Here is a 17,757-nt window from a genome sequence, read left to right on the forward strand (position 1 = left end):
TCCATGTTTGGAATTGCACTGATGGTGAGGATAAATGCACATGAACCACTGATGAAATACCACAAAAATACACGTGGCCTCAGAGGACCACATGGCAAAGCTTCTGTGCTCTTTATGGCAGTATCCAGCTCAGTGCCAAACATTTCCCGGGCTTTGGAAGGAAAATAAATCTCTGAATGCTTCAGATGCTATGTTTCATGAAATTCTAGTTCAGATTGATTTGGAAAACAGCTTACCCAAAATACCTTCAGCAATTTCTTTGAGCGTGCTGGGAAGGCTGTTCGTGGTGGGTTTCCCAGCAGAAATTGGGATACAGATTGGTGCTCAAGTTGGGGAAACGGCTGGACATTCCTGAATTTTTAACCTTTGCCACTCTTGCTATAAAAAATTAATACTTCTGCTTCTGGTGGGCAGTAGTGGGATTGTTTCCTTGTGCCTTGCACTCTGCTGTGCTGCTTCCAGAGAAAATGAGGTTTTCTAATCACTGAGCATTGCTTACATGGAGCTGGCTTTGTAGGACTTCCCAAACTCTGCAGACCACGTGGATGGTTTGTCCTGGATAAAGGCTGTGGATCTGTGGCTCTATCAGGCCACAAGAACAGACTGAAGCTCTGTTTATATTTTCTGACTTCAGCTTATATGTAAGGGACTTCCCAGAATTTCCTGTCTTGAGTAAAGAAATACTTTAGTGAGGGCCTCAAGGGTCTTAAAAAGTGTTGCCAGAGGAGTGAGGGGGATGACTGATGTGTTCCTTTCTTTTTCCCTTGAAAGACCTTCAGTTTCTTAGCTCTGATTTATGGTCAGCTTTGCCTTCTTTTCAGGCAGGTGTTAACGAAAATGATTTTTATGATGGTGCTTGGTGTGCAGGAAGAAATGACCCCTACCAGTGGATTGAAGTAGATGCTCGAAGGCTGACAAAATTCACTGGAGTCATCACACAGGGAAGAAACTCCCTCTGGTCGTAAGTAAACTCTTGACTTTTCTCCACGGGATTCTGAGCTTTCAGACCCAGGAATTCATGTCCTGATGTGCTTTGGGGACTTCAAAAAAAAAAAAAAAAAAACAAAAAACCAAAAAAAAACAAACCAGAAAGATTGTTTCTGAGCAGAACAGGCTCAGAGTTGATCAGGCTCAGAATTAATCTCATTACTTGTGAGACATCAAGTGATGGAATGGGGCAACAGTAAAAGGCAAAGTCATTGCATATGGCAGAAAATAGAAGTTTAAGGGTGGCAAACTGCTGTGGTCATGATCTGGGCCTTTACACTCAACCTTGGCATATTTGCTTGTGTTAAACTTCCTCATTCTTTTCCAATATTTAACTTGAGCAGCTTAGGTTGTGGTTTCAGGGACCTTTTTAATTTAGTTTAGAGTAACCATGCCTCTTTGAAATGTCTTAATTCCGAGGTAATCACCAAGTAATTGCTGTAATTCAAAAAGAACATGATTTTTGTGTGAGCAGATAAAACAAAATTTACAGTACTATAGATATATATATATTTGCATATATGTAATAGATAAAAATATAGTAAACATATGTATTATTAATATATTTATATATTAAATTAGAATTAATTTTATTTAAAAATATTACTTAATTGCATATCTGCATATAGTTATGCAAATACATGTATTGTAGATATAAAAAATATACTATTTTTGGGCTTTCTGGCCATTCCTTGTGCTAGAGAATGTGCTCATGGCACTGAGAAATGAGTGTTTTGTCCAGATTTGTCTGCATTTACTCCTCTGTGACTGTTGTGGAGTGTGTATGAGGGATGCAGGAATCAGATTTGCAGGAACAGGAACTGGAGGTGAGGATTTGAGGGTTTTTATCTTGCTCTTTACATATTTGTTTGGCCTTTTAATTTGTCACTGGGTCTCTCAACTTGATGTGAGCAGATAATTCCTCTTGTGCTGCCAGACCTTTTGCACAAGTATGGAGGAGATGACAACACTCTGACAGATCCATTCTGGTCAGAACTCTCCCTTAGAAAATGAATGTGATGTGTAATTGAAGGTAAACCCAAAAAAACCCCCCAAAAAACCACTGCATCTTAGAAAAAGAGTATTTTTCTTTCTTTATTTCCTGTGTTGTTTTTTTTTTTTAATTCCTTTTAACGTGGTTGTGGGAGTAGGTACTTATTTGGCAATAAGGTTTCTATATTTATCCCACATTGTTCTGTGGCAGGTAGATAATTACTGTAGCAAAGCCTTACTCTCTTCTTTATTCATCCTCTTGACATTGCTGTTCCTCTCAACGCCAGAGCTGCACTGCTTCATCCTGTCATGCTTCTATTTTTAGCTCAGCTCTGTTAGGAGTTTACAGATTTTGCAGATCTCGACAGTCTATTTATAGCTGGTATTCACAGTTATCTTGGGCTTTGGGGTTGGTTTTGGGTTTTTTGGGGTTTTTTTGAACCATAGAAGCACAGAATCACAGGAGGGTTTGGGCCGGAATGGACCTTAAAGGTCATTGAGTTTCAACCTCCCTGGAGTTGGAATTTCGGTTTTGCCCTCTTTGCCCATAAAAAATTGGTGTGCAGAGGCCTGAGGGTGTGCAGGAGGAGCAGGATTGATGCTGGCAGAGCAGGTCCAGGCTCCTCCTGGATTACTACTCAGATTTGAGGAAAAGCAGGCACATTCCTGCCTGATGGGAGCAAAGATGGTTTCAACAGTCCCAGCTGTGCTGTGGGGCAGGTTCATGTCTCCTGAAAACACCTCTTGTGGGGATGAACTGTGCCCCAGGGATGGAGCAGGGCTGTGGGGAGGTCCAGCCCCAGTAAAGAACAGGAAAAGAGTGAGGTAGGACTTGTATTGGGGTGGGAAGGGTCTGTCAGGGTCCGCACACATCTGCGGGGAACCTGATGGTTCATTTTAGGATCTCAGAGCGCAAAAGACACAGCGGGGGACAACTCAATACAACAAAAATGCACCTTTATTTAGTGCCACCAAAATGCGATAGTGGGAGAGAAAATAGAGAATAGTAAGAAAGATAGAAAAGAGGGTAAGGGGATTATAGCTACCAACGTGGAGAGACGAGTCCTCGAGGCCGAGATGCCCATAGACACGATCTTCTCCAGTGGGGTGATCACGAAGGGGAGCAGGGGTCTCCAGGGTTTTATAGGTTGGTCAAGGCGGGGACCAAAGTGAGTGGCACAAAGCCAAAGCAGGAGCCACTTGCGTCAAGGGTGGGACAAAACCGGAGCCACCTGGGTCAAGGTTGGGACAAAGGAGAGTCACAGGGCCAAAACCGGAGCCACCTGTGTCGAGGTTGGATGCTCAGGGACAAACTGCACACCGTACGTTCTGAGCCTGTTCTGCTCAGAAAGCAGAGGACACTCAGCAGCCTCCTTCCCTCACCCTCGGCTGCTGACAGTGATGGGATCAAAAGGGATTGTTTGTGATAGGAAATCTTGTACCAAAAGATGCCCTTCTGTTACCTGAGGCACCTTCCCAGCTTTATGAGGCTGTGTGACAAGAGGAGAGTGCTTTCATGACTGATGAAAACATATGTTGGGAGAATAATCTTATTGGAGGTATGGGAGCCAAAAAAAAACCACCTCTCTGATGTGTGTTGTATTAGAAGTGAAAGCCTGCCAGGCAGGGGAGCCGAGATAGAGACTTTTATTTAGTCCAAAGCCTTGGAGACTTTCCCGGCTTTATATTTTAAAAATAAAAAAATCGAGGCACTGAAGGAGAGCAGGCTTATATTAGATCTTGGGCAGGAATTGTTCTCTGTGAGGGTGGGCAGGGCTGGCACAGGGTGCCCAGAGCAGCTGTGGCTGCCCCTGGATCCCTGGAATTGTCCAAGACCAGGTTGGACATTGGGGCTTGGAGCAGCCTGGGACAGTGGGAGGTGTCCCTGCAGGGAGGGGAACAGGATGATTTTTAAGGTCTTTTCCAACCTAAAGCACTCTGTGATTCCATGACGCCGGGATAAAGAACCAGTAAACCAACTGTTTTTACTGAACAAGAGTCTTTTAACAAAATGAAAAAAAACCCCAATATTTCACTGGCAGATCTGCCTCGATCAGATTTGTACCTGTCCTGGTCCCTGTAGTTTCCTGCTGCTGACTTAATGAGGACATTTCAAATGCCAGGGGAGGGCAGGCAGGGACACTCTGCTGAATCCTCTACCAAACCTTCACTGCAAAGCTGCAGGTTTTGGGTTCAGAGCAGTCTGGCCCTTGCTCTCCTGTGTGTGGAGCTGCAGCCAGAGCTCTTTCACTGGTGCTGGACTCATCCTTTGCCTCCTGTGGAGCAGCTCTGGCACCTGCAGCCTGCTTTTTTTCATCACCACTCCCATCAGGCAGGATCTGCTCACATGCAGCTTTGCTCATTTTTGGGGGTCTTTCTATGCCCTGATGACTGAATGTTATACACTTCACACAGTGCAAAGAGCACCAAAATGCTTGGGGTTTCCATTTCCTGGGCACTGGCAGGAGCTGCTTCCCCTCAGTCCTTCCTCTCCTGCTATTCCCTGTGTGTCTCCTCTGGTGGATTTTGGCTCCTCTTGTCCATGCCAGGCTTGAGGCAGGAGAGCCTCAAGGAGGAAGAGGCCAAAGTTGCAGAAGCAGCTCTTGAAAACACAAATGACCTGATGGGAGAGGAGGAAACTGAGCCTGGCTTGTGATGAATACTTGGATTGTTTAATCATTTCCTTTTTAAGGAAAAGCACTTCTGAGTCAAGTTTGGTTTTTTTGTTTTTTTTTTTTTGCTTAGCTGTGAATTCTGTGATGGTCACAAGGAGTCAAATCTTTCTCCTCTCCTTTTTTAAGCCTGTAACAAGAAGAAACAGGCTTTGAACAAAAAATCCTGGGTTTGAGGAGTCCTTCCTTTTACCAATCAAAGCAAACACGTGGGCTCAAGGGCTGTTGCTGTTCAGGCACCTCAGTCATTCCTGGGAAACCTGAAATCATGGAAAACTGTTCTTTTGCCACCATAAATGGGCAGATCTGCTTAGATCATCCAGAAGATCTGCAGATGATGAGTTTCACAGAAAAAGTGGAGCCCAGCTGCGAGAACCAGGACTTCTTTTTTCAATTTTTTACACTGAAGATATCCAAAAAATCAGGAGTGCCACAAGTGCTGGTTAATAGGAATAAAATCCAGTGCCTTGAAAGTGAGCAGAACATCCATTGCTTTGGGGGAGAAATAATATATGTAATTCTTCATATTGCTACCAATACATCTTCCAGTTTTGAGAACCAAGTATCTTTAAACAACTGTTCCAGGCTGTAGAGTGGGACACTGGAAGCATCACTGTGGAATTGTGCCACGGATTTAAAGCAATGATGTGGTAGTTTAAAATATGCACTCTCTTGACAGAGGGAATGAAACTATTAATCACTCGTAGCACTTTGGCAGGAATTTGAAAAACAGAGCAAACTTGTTTCCCACAAACCAAACTGTCTTCTGATAATTCAGCATCATCTTTTGTTATCAAGAGAAAACCCACATGTCAAAACAGAGCCAGTGTGTGCTGACAGTGAGATGAAGCTTCAGGCTGTGTGAGTGCAGAGGATGTTTTGGTTTTCAGGAGAGGATGTGATGTTGCAGTGAGTGAGATGTGTTTTCTAAAAAACTAACCTTTCACTCGTGGTAAATTGTGAACTATCACTGCAGGCCATGGGATGACAAAATGACAATGAGAAAAAGCATGGATGTAGTGATCTGGGCAGAAAGTTGGAATTCTGCAGTAAAACTTTGAAATTTTTAGAGAAAAAAATCAAAATAGACTTACTTTCAAGAATGTTCTCTTTAAGAGCTTTCAGCTTCATGAAAATATTGACGATTTTTTTACTTTTATGCAAGATAATTTTCTTTAGGACAAAAGATGTAGGGGAGGCATCTTCATTTTTCGGGTCTGATTTGGGTAGAGGTTATTCCCTGTGTCTTCCAAAATTTCTATAGCTCTGAAAAGGTTTGAGGGGACACCAAATCAATGGTGTTGCTGGCTGGAAGGAATGACTTTCATGTATTGCCTGGCTCTAAACTGACAGACTTTTAAGCTGGTCACTAATTTTCATCAGTGCTGAAGAAACGTTTGAACTGGAAGCTGGTGTAGACACCATTGCACACTCCCTGCTGTGTCACTTGTTTGATTCCCCTGTGCTGCTCTGTGGGGACAGCAGATAATAAATATCCAGCAGATTGGATTCAGTGTCTGATCATGCTTTTGCCACAGACAAGATTCTTGTGATTGAACAGGGGAATGATGTTGCAATTTTTTTCGTAGTACACCCTCGACCTCTGCCTTCCCTGTGTGCAGTGTAGCTGTTCATGATGCCCCAGCATCCCTTTTGACAAACTGTCCTGAGGGGATTGTAGGTCTGTAACAAGCTGGGTGCCTTCCAGAGATACAGTGGAGGATAAATTTAGGTCAGTGCAATTTGCCTGCTTGCTTCTAATTTCGGTGGTACAGCATTCTGCTCTTTAGTCACAAAATGGATGTGTTGCTCCACATTTCAACTTCTTGCTGCACTCACTGGCAGTTTCTCAGAAGCTCAGATTTGTTTTTTTAGGTAGTCTCCGTGGCAAGGGGGTAATTTCCTTGCTTGCAAGGCAGTAAAAATCAGAGTCACGGAATCACTAAGGTTGGAAAATGCCTCTAAGGTCATCAAGTCCAACACTGCCAGGGTCTTTTCAGCTATTCCTGGGACTAAGGTCATGGTCTCAGTAGTAGCACTGGCTTCCTGAAGAGATAATCATGTGGCATCTTCAGTATTCCAACAGTAGCAGAAGAAAGAGCAGTGATAATCCTTTCCAGTGACACTGTGGTAGCATTCAAGAAAGTGGAGTGGATATTCACAGGTATTTCGAGCTGTTACTACAATCTAAGAAAGCAGAATTTTGCACTGTACACATAAAGGGTAGGAATTCAGCAGTGCAGTGCTGCTTGTGAGAGCAGAGGAGAATAAACCCTAAACCCTGCCCAGTTCACAAGTACAACAAAGTTGGCACTGGCTTTCAGAGCAGATCCTCCTGCCCCTGCATAGAGGCTGTGAAAACACACCCTGGTGAAACTTCAGCAAGTTCAGTGGATGTGTCTCGATGTTTTATCCAAATCATGTAACAAAACAAGCAGCTGCTGTGTGAAACCTCAAGGGATTCTGGTGCATTAAATCAGTGCAAACTGTTATTTGTCCTGGTTGGGTGACAGGACTGCAGGGATTATTGCAGCTTTCCCAAAATCAGCCTCATGGAGTGAAGAGTTCCAAATCCCTAGAAATCATATCAAGTGTATTGATGGAGGTTATAAAACAACCTGAACTCATTGCAGGAAGAGCTCCTTTGGGATAATAATGTCAGCAGTTCCATGTTATACTAATGTTTATGATGGGTTGACCTAATAAGTTATATTTTCTCTCAGCTGTGGTTTGGTGAATACTTCTCATGGGTTTTCATGAGCCAGCCTTTGGCAGCTGCATCTCCAGGGCTCTCCATCTATTGGTTTAATTTCAGTCCCTGTGATACCTTAAGTTTGAGCTTTCATGTATTTCAGGTTCTGTGGTGCCCAGGGCTCAGCTCTGAGCTCACAGTCAGTGTCACTCAGCTCTGCACACAGCAGGGACACAAAACAAATCCTTCTCCTGCTGCACACCAAGGACAACTTTCAGCCCCAAAAGCACAAACAAGGGTGGGCTGGAGGGAGGAACAAGAAGGATGGGACCTCACAGCCTGGGGCTGGAATGGGACAATTCAACCTCAATAAGGAAATGGACCAAAACTTATAAAAATGTGAGACCTCATGACTGGTTGTCCATTTTGTGACCATTTTGGGTCCGCCCTGGGTGTAGCCCTGGTCGAGCTCTTTTCCTGCCCAAGGTGTTCCCTAAAGGCCTTTTAATAAATACCTACTTTATTCTCTGGCTCTGTCCAGTCTCTGTTCCAACTCAGACTTCCCAAGGCATCACCTGTGCCCTGTTGATTTTCCAGCTGAGTTCTTGTCCCCTGCCCAGGATTTTGTCACAGCTTTGGTCACTCTGATGAGCACTCCTCACCTCCCCTGGGCTCTGGGGAACTGCCTCAGTGACCAGCTGGGGTGACCCTGTGTGGGTGGGGTGCTGGCAGCACAGCCAGGGACAGATTTATGCTTCCACAAGTCTGTTTGACAACGATGTCAGAGCTGATGCTGTTCTGTGGTGGGTCTGATTTGTCACGGGGATCCTCTGCCTGACCCTCTGTGACTCACTGGGAGGGAGCAGGTCACTGCCACCCCCAGGGACAGCTCCTCCTGCCCCCTCTGCGCTCCCAAAGGGTGCTGAGGAGTGGACAGAACCTGCTCTGCACAGTGAGGCTCACTGGGGATGCTCAGAAAAGCTCAAAAGCTTTTTAACCTCCACGGAAGGGACTTGAAATCAAATGAGCCGAATCCTTTTGGAAAAGGCGACTCCCAACGAGTTTCAGCATCTGCTGCAGCAGATTACTCACCCTTACTCATCACAGCCTGGATGTGTGTGTTTGGCACATGCACCACGACTTGCTGCAGTGAGAATGGTGGGGTGGGGATCGTGTTGGGGTCATCAGGCCCCTTGTCCCTCTCCTTCTGCCCTTCCCAAACCAGTGTCCCTTCCACACTTGGCCACCTCTCTGTGGGCTTGGGGAGACCCTTCAGCATTGCTGTAAATGTTCTCTCAGCTGTGGACACGAGTTGCAGTGTTTGTTTGCTGGTTACGCTCAAGGCCTTTCATTTTCCTGTATTTTAACATTCACAAAGTTTCTTCTAAATGAGTTTTAAACTTTCACGAATGAGGCGTTGCCTGTAAAGTCTGGGCTTTTCTCCTCAAATACACAACTGATTTACAAAGATGAGATAGGCACGAGAAAGAATGGAAAATTGAGATTGCCATGAAAAAAAGGTTCAGGAGAAAAGGCACCACAGCCTGGTTGTGGTCAGCAGATACAGAGAATCTGGCGCAGAAAGAATTTCAAACTCATGCAGATCTCATTGCAAAGAGTGGCCCAAAATGAGGAGTGTTAAGACCAAAATGTTTGGGGCAGAGGATGTCACTGACCCTGGCACTTTCAGGCATTACTGGCTGAATTACAACAGCAAAAACAAACAAAAAAAGTCCACAGCTGGCACCAGATTTTCTAGAAAGTCATAAAATTCTTGTAAAAACCTGGCTGTAAGTTGCAGCTGTTGGGATGGAAAGGTATTTGCAACCCCAACTTCTGTTTATTGAGTAAAGCTTTGAAAAATCTGTGCTGAATTCGGTTCAAGCAAGTGAAATTATGGCTCTGAGCTTTTCTTCATAGGGCCTCCAAAGAGATGGATCTCACAGCAGTGCATTCATTTCAGTCAGCTACAAGCAATTTTAAAAATTAAACATTCGAAGATTTCAATTATTAAAAAAAATTACCCTTGCTGGCTAGTCAATCTTCATCTCCTAAATCATATTTATTTTAATTAGTTTGCAAAACTCACTGGGCTACCTGTGGTTAGCCTGGGCATTTTTTGACTTGGCTTATTGGGAAGCTGTTTGGCAGTGGGTGATTTAAAATTTTAGCAGCATAAATATTATTAAAGAATATTAATATTAATGGTTTTACATTTAATTGCGTGAGAGTACAAATTAATTTTTCAAGTAGAAAGCCATTTAATTGCCAGCATGCTGATTCTGTTGCATGAGTATCGTTTAGTATAAGGCTTGTCCAGCATTTTTTTGATATGGAGATTTTGCTAAATAAAGTATTTTTGTTCATCAATTTATTAATTATTGCTGGGTGCGCATTAATTTGCCTGACTGGTTCTATTTTATATTAATTTTTGGAGTTTGTATTGCAGATAAATCAGATTAGCTTGACAGGAGAAGAATAAAATGCTCAGTTGGAGCCGGGTCCTTTGTAGATGATGTTCATGGGAGCTCTGCTGGTGTTTGCTGGTCTCATTCCAAGAACGTCAGAGAATCATGGAATAGTTTGGGTTGGAAGGGACATTAAAAGTCATCCTGCTCCAATCCCCCTGCCACAGGCACCTTCCACTATCCCAGGTTGCTCCAAGCCCCATCCAGCCTGGCCTTGGACACTTCCAGGGATCCAGGGGCAGCCACAGCTGCTCTGGGAAATCTATTCCAGCCTTTCACCACCCTCACAGGGAACAATTCCTGCCCAAAATCCCATCCAGCCCTGCCCTCTGGCAGTGGAAGCCATTCCCTGTGTCCTGTCCCTCCAGCCCTTGTCCCCAGTCCCTCTCCAGCTCTCCTGGAGCCCCTTTAGGCACTGGAAGTTGCTCTGAGGTCCAGTCCAGAGCCTTCTCCAGGCTGAACAACCCCAATTGTCTCCTTTTCAGGCAGGAAGGTGCTCCATCCCTTTAATCTTCTTTGTGGCCCATCTCTCCCACTCTGGGCTTGACCTTCTGCTCACCAGCACCTCAAGTCACCTGTTAACCCCAAACCATCCCATGGGGTTTCCTTGATGTGGGAAAGAATCCTCAGAGATGAGGATCAAAGTATTGGATGGATTTCACTTGTTGCCCGTTCAGCTTTCCATGATTGAGAGGCTTGGCCTTAAAATATTCCATGCAGCAGATGCTGCTCAATAAATAATAAAGAATAAACCCAAACAGTCCCAATTCTCAGCTGATCCACTGCCTGCTGGAGCCTGGGCAGGAAAAAGCCTGGCATCCCTGCACTGCTTCCCATTCAGCGCTCATTGTGTTCTCTCCTCAGCTGGAATTCAGCCTTGGGTCCAGCACACAGAATGAAAAGTCAGGAAACTGTGTCAGGGAAGGCATGCCTGGAAGATGTTTTGTTGTTGTGGTGCAGCCCATGATCTTTTTTGCCTATGCTGAGTTGCTTGATGCCGTGGTCAGATAAGGAAAAGCTGTTTATTGGGACAGGAAACTGCCAAAGCTGTAGGAGTTCTGCTTTTAATTCTCTGCTTTGATTCAGGTTTACTCTCTCTGTCCCTGGGCAAGTTATTTAATCCCTCAGCTTTTCTTTTTGGATGAAAATGGAAAAGCAGGACATTTCCATGCATCACAAGAAACTGAATTTGAAGTTGAAGGTGTTCAAACAAGCTTTGCCTAAGGCCAGTGCATTACAGATACAGATCAAGTAATTAGTAATAATTCAAAAATTCACCACATTAAGTGAAATTGAATCATATTTTGATTTTTGCATTTATTGTCTCTGAAAGGAATTGGTTAGTATTGCCTGTGGATACTGAGATTTTTCGGATAGGCTGCTCCTGAAGAGATAAGGCTGCCATAAATTTTCAAAGGGATTATTTTAAAGGGATGCTCCTGAATAATCCCAAGGATCCTTGTCAGATCTGTACCTCGTGCCCTTTTTCCTGCATGGAGGAAATCTGTGAGGCAGAAGTGGCACTTTGTGGCAGGGGGTGATGAGCTGGGGGTAACCTCAGACAATGCAATGGCTTCTGTATTGCCTTGCCAAGGGATAATTAATGCACTCTTTGCTGAATGCTGGCCTAGGACTTCCCCAGAATTCTGTCTCCTCAGCTCTGTAAACCCAAAAAATATCTGTATTTTTCTCTTAGGAGTGCAAAGGTAGGTTCTGGTAGATTTTATAGAGTGAAACCAGAAGAACTTCTCTGGAACAACAGCAGGGACATCCTGAGTCTTGGAAAACATTACAGCTTTCTTTCAGCCTTCCTTAGACAGCTTTATTCAGTGCTGATGGGCCCCAAAACGATTGGATGTGACAGAAATCCCTGTCTGCAAATCCCAAACCCCGGGAGATGGATCTTGGTGTCACCAGGTAATCACACAGATGAATTTCCCCAATACTTCTCCTGGCACAAGGCTTTGCTTCAGCTGCCGTGTTCCTCTGATGGATTGTCACAAGAAACCCTTTAGATTTCTGTGCCTACATGAATAAAGTGTTCATGGAACTGCTGGATCCTGGGAAGTGCTGTTCCTGCTGCAGACACCCAGCGGCTTCCTGGGGTTAGCAGTGCCTCCATGCCACACACAGGTGGGAAAACTGCAGCTCTTGGGAAGGTTTACTGAGCTGGATGTTCTTGTGCTGGGCTGGAGCTGTAGAAGTGTCTGGGGTTTGAAGATACTCAGCCAAAGCTCTGCCAGTTTTAGGCTTTGTGAGTTTTTCTCCAGATCCTCTGACCACAAGAACACACACAGAGCTCCCTTTCCCCAGCATGGGGTTTTTAGGGAGAAAGTGCTATTTTGCAGGTGTGTCTCAATTTACAGGAGCCTTCTAAATAGTACCAGAAGCTATTTTTATTATGGCACTGGGGGAAAAAGGGGGAAAGGTTTCAGTCCCTGGAGGCAGCTTTGCCTGTAGTGCCAGTGAGAGAAGGATCTGATCCTCTGAGATGTTTTTATTCTCCTTCTCCCTTACAGGCAAACACAGTTAATAGTGTATGGTGTGTACCTTCATACATTGCACTGATTTACCTCATCCATGACCCTCTGAGGTCCTTCTATGCTTCCAGTGCCCAAGACTGGATGCAGTCCATTAGGATTTTAATTGCATTCTACCTCTCCATAGCACGTTACTTGTTGCCACTCTAGATGGAAAATGTGCAGGGCTGCTTGTATGTGTTTTCCTTTGGGAGAAGTTTGAACTTCTGTAATGGTAGGGAGTGGGAAAATCAAAATATGTTAAATAAAAGTCCCAGCTTAGAAATGTTACTGTGGCAGCAGCATTTTTTCATGCCAGTAAAGCAAGTTTGTTGTTTTAAAACATCCTATACGTGCCATTCTTACAAATTTCTTACAAAATCTGTTACAGTCTGTCCACAGTTGTGGTTTTATGTGACTTTAGTGCTCTGTTTGAATTTCTTCAGTGGGTGTTGAGCAATGAATATGGATGTGTTGTGTTTGCCCTCGTAATCTGATCTGTGCAGTTGAAGTGAGAAAAATTCTGTAATACTTCAGAAGCAATGATGTTATTTGGTTTGTGGCGTTGCCTCTTTTGGTCATTTAGCCTGATTTTGAGAGACAGCCAAGAATAATAATTAAAAAAACCCCAATTATGCAAAGCCCATGCAAAACCCTCAACAAAATGAGCAAGGAAATAATAATTAAAACAAAACAAAACAAAAAAAAACCAGCAAAAAACCCAATATAATTTTATGTGCATTGAGTATATACACTGCCACCAGCACCCTCCTTCAAACCCAGGAGTTTTTCTCTCAAGCTTGTCTTTTTCTAGTAATTCAGAAGCAGCTGTTATCCTGTTTTTGTAGAGTTTTGCTGTTGGCCATTTTATAGAATGGTTTGGGCTGGAAGAGACCTTAAAATTCATCCAGTTCCACCTCCTGCCATGAGCAGGGACACCTTCCACTGTCCCAGGCTGCTCCAAGCCCCAATGTCCAGCCTGGCCTTGGGCACTGCCAGGGATCCAGGGGCAGCCACAGCTGCTCTGGGCACCCTGTGCCAGGGCCTGCCCACCTTCACAACCAAGAATTTCTTCCCAATATCTGATCCAAACCTACTTTCTTTCATCACCCATGTCTTGGCACTCCGTGTCCTTGTCTCAAAGTCCCTTTCCTTCCTCTTGTTAGCTCCTTTAGTTGACAGGAGTAAATCAGCCTTTCTTCAAGGTAACAATACAGAGGAGCTGAGGGAAGAAAGTTCTTGTGCAAGAGTCAGGAGAAACTTATGCTGAACATGCTGAAGTCACTGTTTATTTTGTTGTGTGTCATTTATCATTTTACAGCCAAATTCTAGAGAAGTGCCAGCACGGCACTTCTGTGCTCTCCAGTAAATCTCCTACCCCAGGAGCCCTTCCACTGAAAGGCAGACAATTAGGATTTTCAGAGTGCTGCTAACTTGTTACAGTTGTTTACCAAATACTAAAGTTGTGTGCATTACAAGTGATAGATGTACCCTTCTTTTCATTCCGATAACAAAAAGTTGTCTGCTTGGCAATAGTCAAGATTTTTCCATTTAATCTAACATGAATGGCAAAATCTATTCACTGAAAGAGGCTGGTGAAAGAGTTGCAAAGGACTAGTTTAGTGTCTAAAACAGAGCTGGGTTTGTTCAGTTGGGTTTTTTTTTGTTTTGCCTTTTTTTTTTTTTTTTTTTAACTTTTGGGAGCATTAGCATAGAATGTCCAGAAGTGATTTTCCAAATCCTACTAAATATTTATCTCGTCTTTGTTTTTAGATGTGAAAAAAAAAACAAAAAACCCTTAGCTGTCTGTTTTGTACAAGGCTTGGTGAATTGGGGCTGATGGCTTTACTCTTGTTCCATCCTTGTCCCTTTTTGGTCTTCATTAGAAGCCTGACTCTCTTTAGTGGGCACATAAAGGCTGTTTTGTCTCTTTAAACACAGGCACAGTGGGTTCAGTGTAGGGGGGTGTGTTCGTAGGTAGTTTGCTATTATTAGCTGATTTTAAAAAGAAAAAACAAATCCAAGTTGTGTTTGTATAGGAGCAGTACAAGGGGAAGTTCTTAGGTGTGTCTGTCCTTCCAGGCACTCCTGGTCTCCAATTTTTATGCTCTGATGCTTCTCCCATACCTGCCCCAAAGGCCCCTTTTGTTCTCTCCAGTGCCAAGAGCATTCCTAACCCTGGTTTCACTCCCAGCTGTGGGGTTGGAGCTTAGCTAAGAACCTGTGCTGAAGAGGAGCAGCTCCAAACCCTGCTGGTTCCACATAAATATGGAATTTGATCATCCTGGACTGACTTCACAGTACAAATGTTCCTCCAAGCCACAACTCTCCTCCATGTCCCTGCCTGCTGAAACCAGGTGTTGGGGAAAAAAAAAATAAATCACTGCTGTTCTTTCTGGGTTACAAATGTGAGAGGAGAGTTGGGCATTACCTTCTCCAGCCTTCTCCATCCCTGTGCACACATTTCCACAGGTAGTGCCCCAGCAGTGTGAAACTCCACAGCTTTAATCCAGGAGATAAGAAGCAGCTTTTTACATTTCCTCATGCTCTTCTTTAGATGGATCCAGTCGAGGTATGACTGACGTATTTGACTTTTTTAGATGAAAGGGGATTTTGCTGTAAATTAGATAACATTAGAAAAATCAGCCTATTGGGGATTGATCAGGCTATTACAGGAGTGCAGTAGTCCTGTGATCAGTTGTCTCTCTGTCCCTATGTCTTGCTAACAAATACAAGAATAACTGCAGGCACCAGTTATTCTTCTATTGAAAGAAATGGAAATTTTGCTGGTTGAAATTCACAGATGTTTCATCCTTCAGGATTTATTACTTTTTTCCCATCCTCTCTGATAATAACAGCAGAATTAATAAATGTTCTGCAGCTGAAAAGATGATCTTTGAACACTGCATAAATCTGTTCTAGATAAGCCATTTATCCCAAACTCTGCATATCAAAGGAGAGGAGAACAGCACGTCTCTCACCTCCTGGAATCCCAGAATATTATCTCACCAGGATTTTGCTCCTATGTGCTAGGATTTTTGAATAGTCTGTTGAATCCAGACTGGCATGACTTTGCCAAATGGGATTTCCACTTGATAGCAGCCTTATAAGCTTGATTATATTAAATAACATGCACTGATTCTGAGTTATGAAGAATAACTTATTTATTCTCTTTTCCAAGGAGTAACTGGGTGACCTCTTACAGAGTGTTGGTGAGCAATGACAGCCACGCATGGACTGCTGTCAGAAACGAATCTGGAGATGTGGTGAGTAGAGTGAGACATGTTCTGTGGGCAAGAGCAGAGGTGGGAAAGCAGGGGCTGGCCACGAGTTAGTCAGTGGCAGCATCTCTCAGTGGTCCCAATGATTTTAAGAGCAAATCCCAAGGTACAGAACTGTCCAGGCGGAATGGGGGCATTGCCATTCTCAAAGAGCAGTTCTGGCCTCAGCCACCATCACCCTGGCCCCAAAAGCTGATTTTCCATTCCTATTTCCCAAAACCACTGCGAGACAGTTGGAAGCAGTGACTTTGCCATTTCCCCCTGCTTGTCCTGCCCAGATTTTTGAAGGGAACAGCGAGAAGGAGATCCCAGTGCTGAACATGCTGCCGGTGCCGCTGGTGGCGCGTTACATCCGCATCAACCCGCGCTCCTGGTTCGAGGAGGGCAGCATCTGCATGAGGCTGGAGATCCTGGGCTGCCCCTTACCAGGTAAGGAGAGCATTTCTCAGTTAATGCTGGCGTGGCTGCCTGTGGCAAAACTCAAAAAACTCATTTCCCCCAGATATCTTTTGCTTTTGGTACGGTATTTGTCTTTAGTGAGTGGGGTTATGCAAAAAGAAACAGAAATGTCTGGCCAAGCCCACAGACAGTATCAGGATAAATTTTGATATCAACCCATAGTATCTCTAACTAGTGTCTCTATCTGCACGCTTTTATTAATAAAACAAGATTGCCTGGATGATCTAACAAGATTTTCTTCATTGCTTGGGCTTAAATGCAGTGCAATAAATCATCGTGAGTGCACATGTACAATGGAGACAACAGGGTTCTGTACTGGGACAGGCATTTACAGGTGTCTCAAGCTTCTAAGGCAAGAAATAACAATTATATAGCCTGATTATTATTATTATTATTATTATTATTATTATTATTATTATTATTATTATTATATAGGCCATAGGACTTCCCTGAAATATTTGGAAGGCAAACCCTATTGCTGAACTAGTGCTTAGCTTTATAGGGAGGAAGGAGGGGAGTTTGGGCTGTAAGAAATTTCGAGGTTATTTCAAGTGTTATTAAACCCAGCATCACCCCTGGCAAGTCAGAAGTGAGGGGAAATTGTCCTATGCTATGCAAGGCCACTTAAAAAAAGAAACCCAAACCCATTCAATACTGTGAATTCTGCCAAAGCCATGATTCTGCCTGGCACATTGTGAGTAGTCTTGTGGTGGATTTATGTCTTCATTTCTGTGTATACATGTATATAAATATTTTTTAAAAACCTCTTTTCTCAAGTATTTTCTACTCATTCCACACCTCTCATCTTTTGTTGTTGTTGTTGTTGTTTTCTTTGATCTCAAATTCTGGCACCATGGGGATTTTTTTTTACAGAGGTCTGTGAATAGTGTTTTAAAAAATACTAGAGACATAAAACCCCTGCCTTTTCAGAGCCTTTCATCACTGTTTTTACTGTTCCTGCCTCTGTTCAGAACTTGCTGCCTCCAGTTCCTCTGGTGATGTAGGATGTTCACAAGCCAAAAACACACAGCTTGATTTTTGTCCTTTGGATATTAAAACATTCAGGGGGGGACAAAAAATAAGCAAAAATGTTTGGAGCATGGAAGGGATAATGCTCTGCCAAAGAGAAGTGTGGGGCAAGCAAGCATTGTCATAAAATTTAGTCTGTGGATGTGTTATCATGAAGCACTGAAATTTAGCAGCACACAGACAGCTGCTGTCAGTGGGTAAAAAATTCATCCTGGATTTGATGGCAGTGACCAAAGGTGCCCTGTGCATGTGGATTTCCCTGTTTTCAGGAGGATTCTGATTTCTTTTAGCTGTGGGTTTAAAACACTGCGCCTCTGTGGGTTGCTTGTTTCCCATTGGGATGGGCAATTCCACAGACAATATTCCCCCTCAGCTCTTAAAGGACTCTCAGAGAGCAGTGATTTGTCCCAAAATCCTGTGTGGAACAACTCTCTGTAAACCAGGGTGTGAGGCTGAAGGAAAAGGAACCTTTCTTCAGCACCATGGCACACAAAACACACACAGAGTCTCCAGGAAATAACAGAGATGACCAAACTGTTTTGTAGGGCAATTTGTAGGGGAATTCTCCTGATCCCTTTCTCTCCCCTAAAACTGCATCTAAACAGGAGAGAGCAGAAATGTCAATATTTGGAAAGGTGATTTTTGTGAAGTGCAGCA

General features: G+C 43.7%; 1 protein-coding gene across 1 annotated transcript in view; it reads left to right on the plus strand.

Moving 5' to 3' along the window:
* Positions 1-17,757, plus strand: part of CPXM2 (carboxypeptidase X, M14 family member 2) — a 68,778-nt gene that overhangs the window by 25,794 nt on the left and 25,227 nt on the right. Inside the window, exons 3-5 of the mRNA XM_066323449.1 lie at positions 822-961; positions 15,513-15,597; positions 15,891-16,041. Of these exons, the coding sequence (XP_066179546.1) occupies positions 822-961; positions 15,513-15,597; positions 15,891-16,041 (376 nt within the window). The remainder of the gene's footprint in view (positions 1-821; positions 962-15,512; positions 15,598-15,890; positions 16,042-17,757) is intronic.

The sequence above is a fragment of the Sylvia atricapilla genome, chromosome 8 (assembly GCF_009819655.1).
Source record: "Sylvia atricapilla isolate bSylAtr1 chromosome 8, bSylAtr1.pri, whole genome shotgun sequence".
Taxonomy (NCBI): Eukaryota; Metazoa; Chordata; class Aves; order Passeriformes; family Sylviidae; genus Sylvia; species Sylvia atricapilla.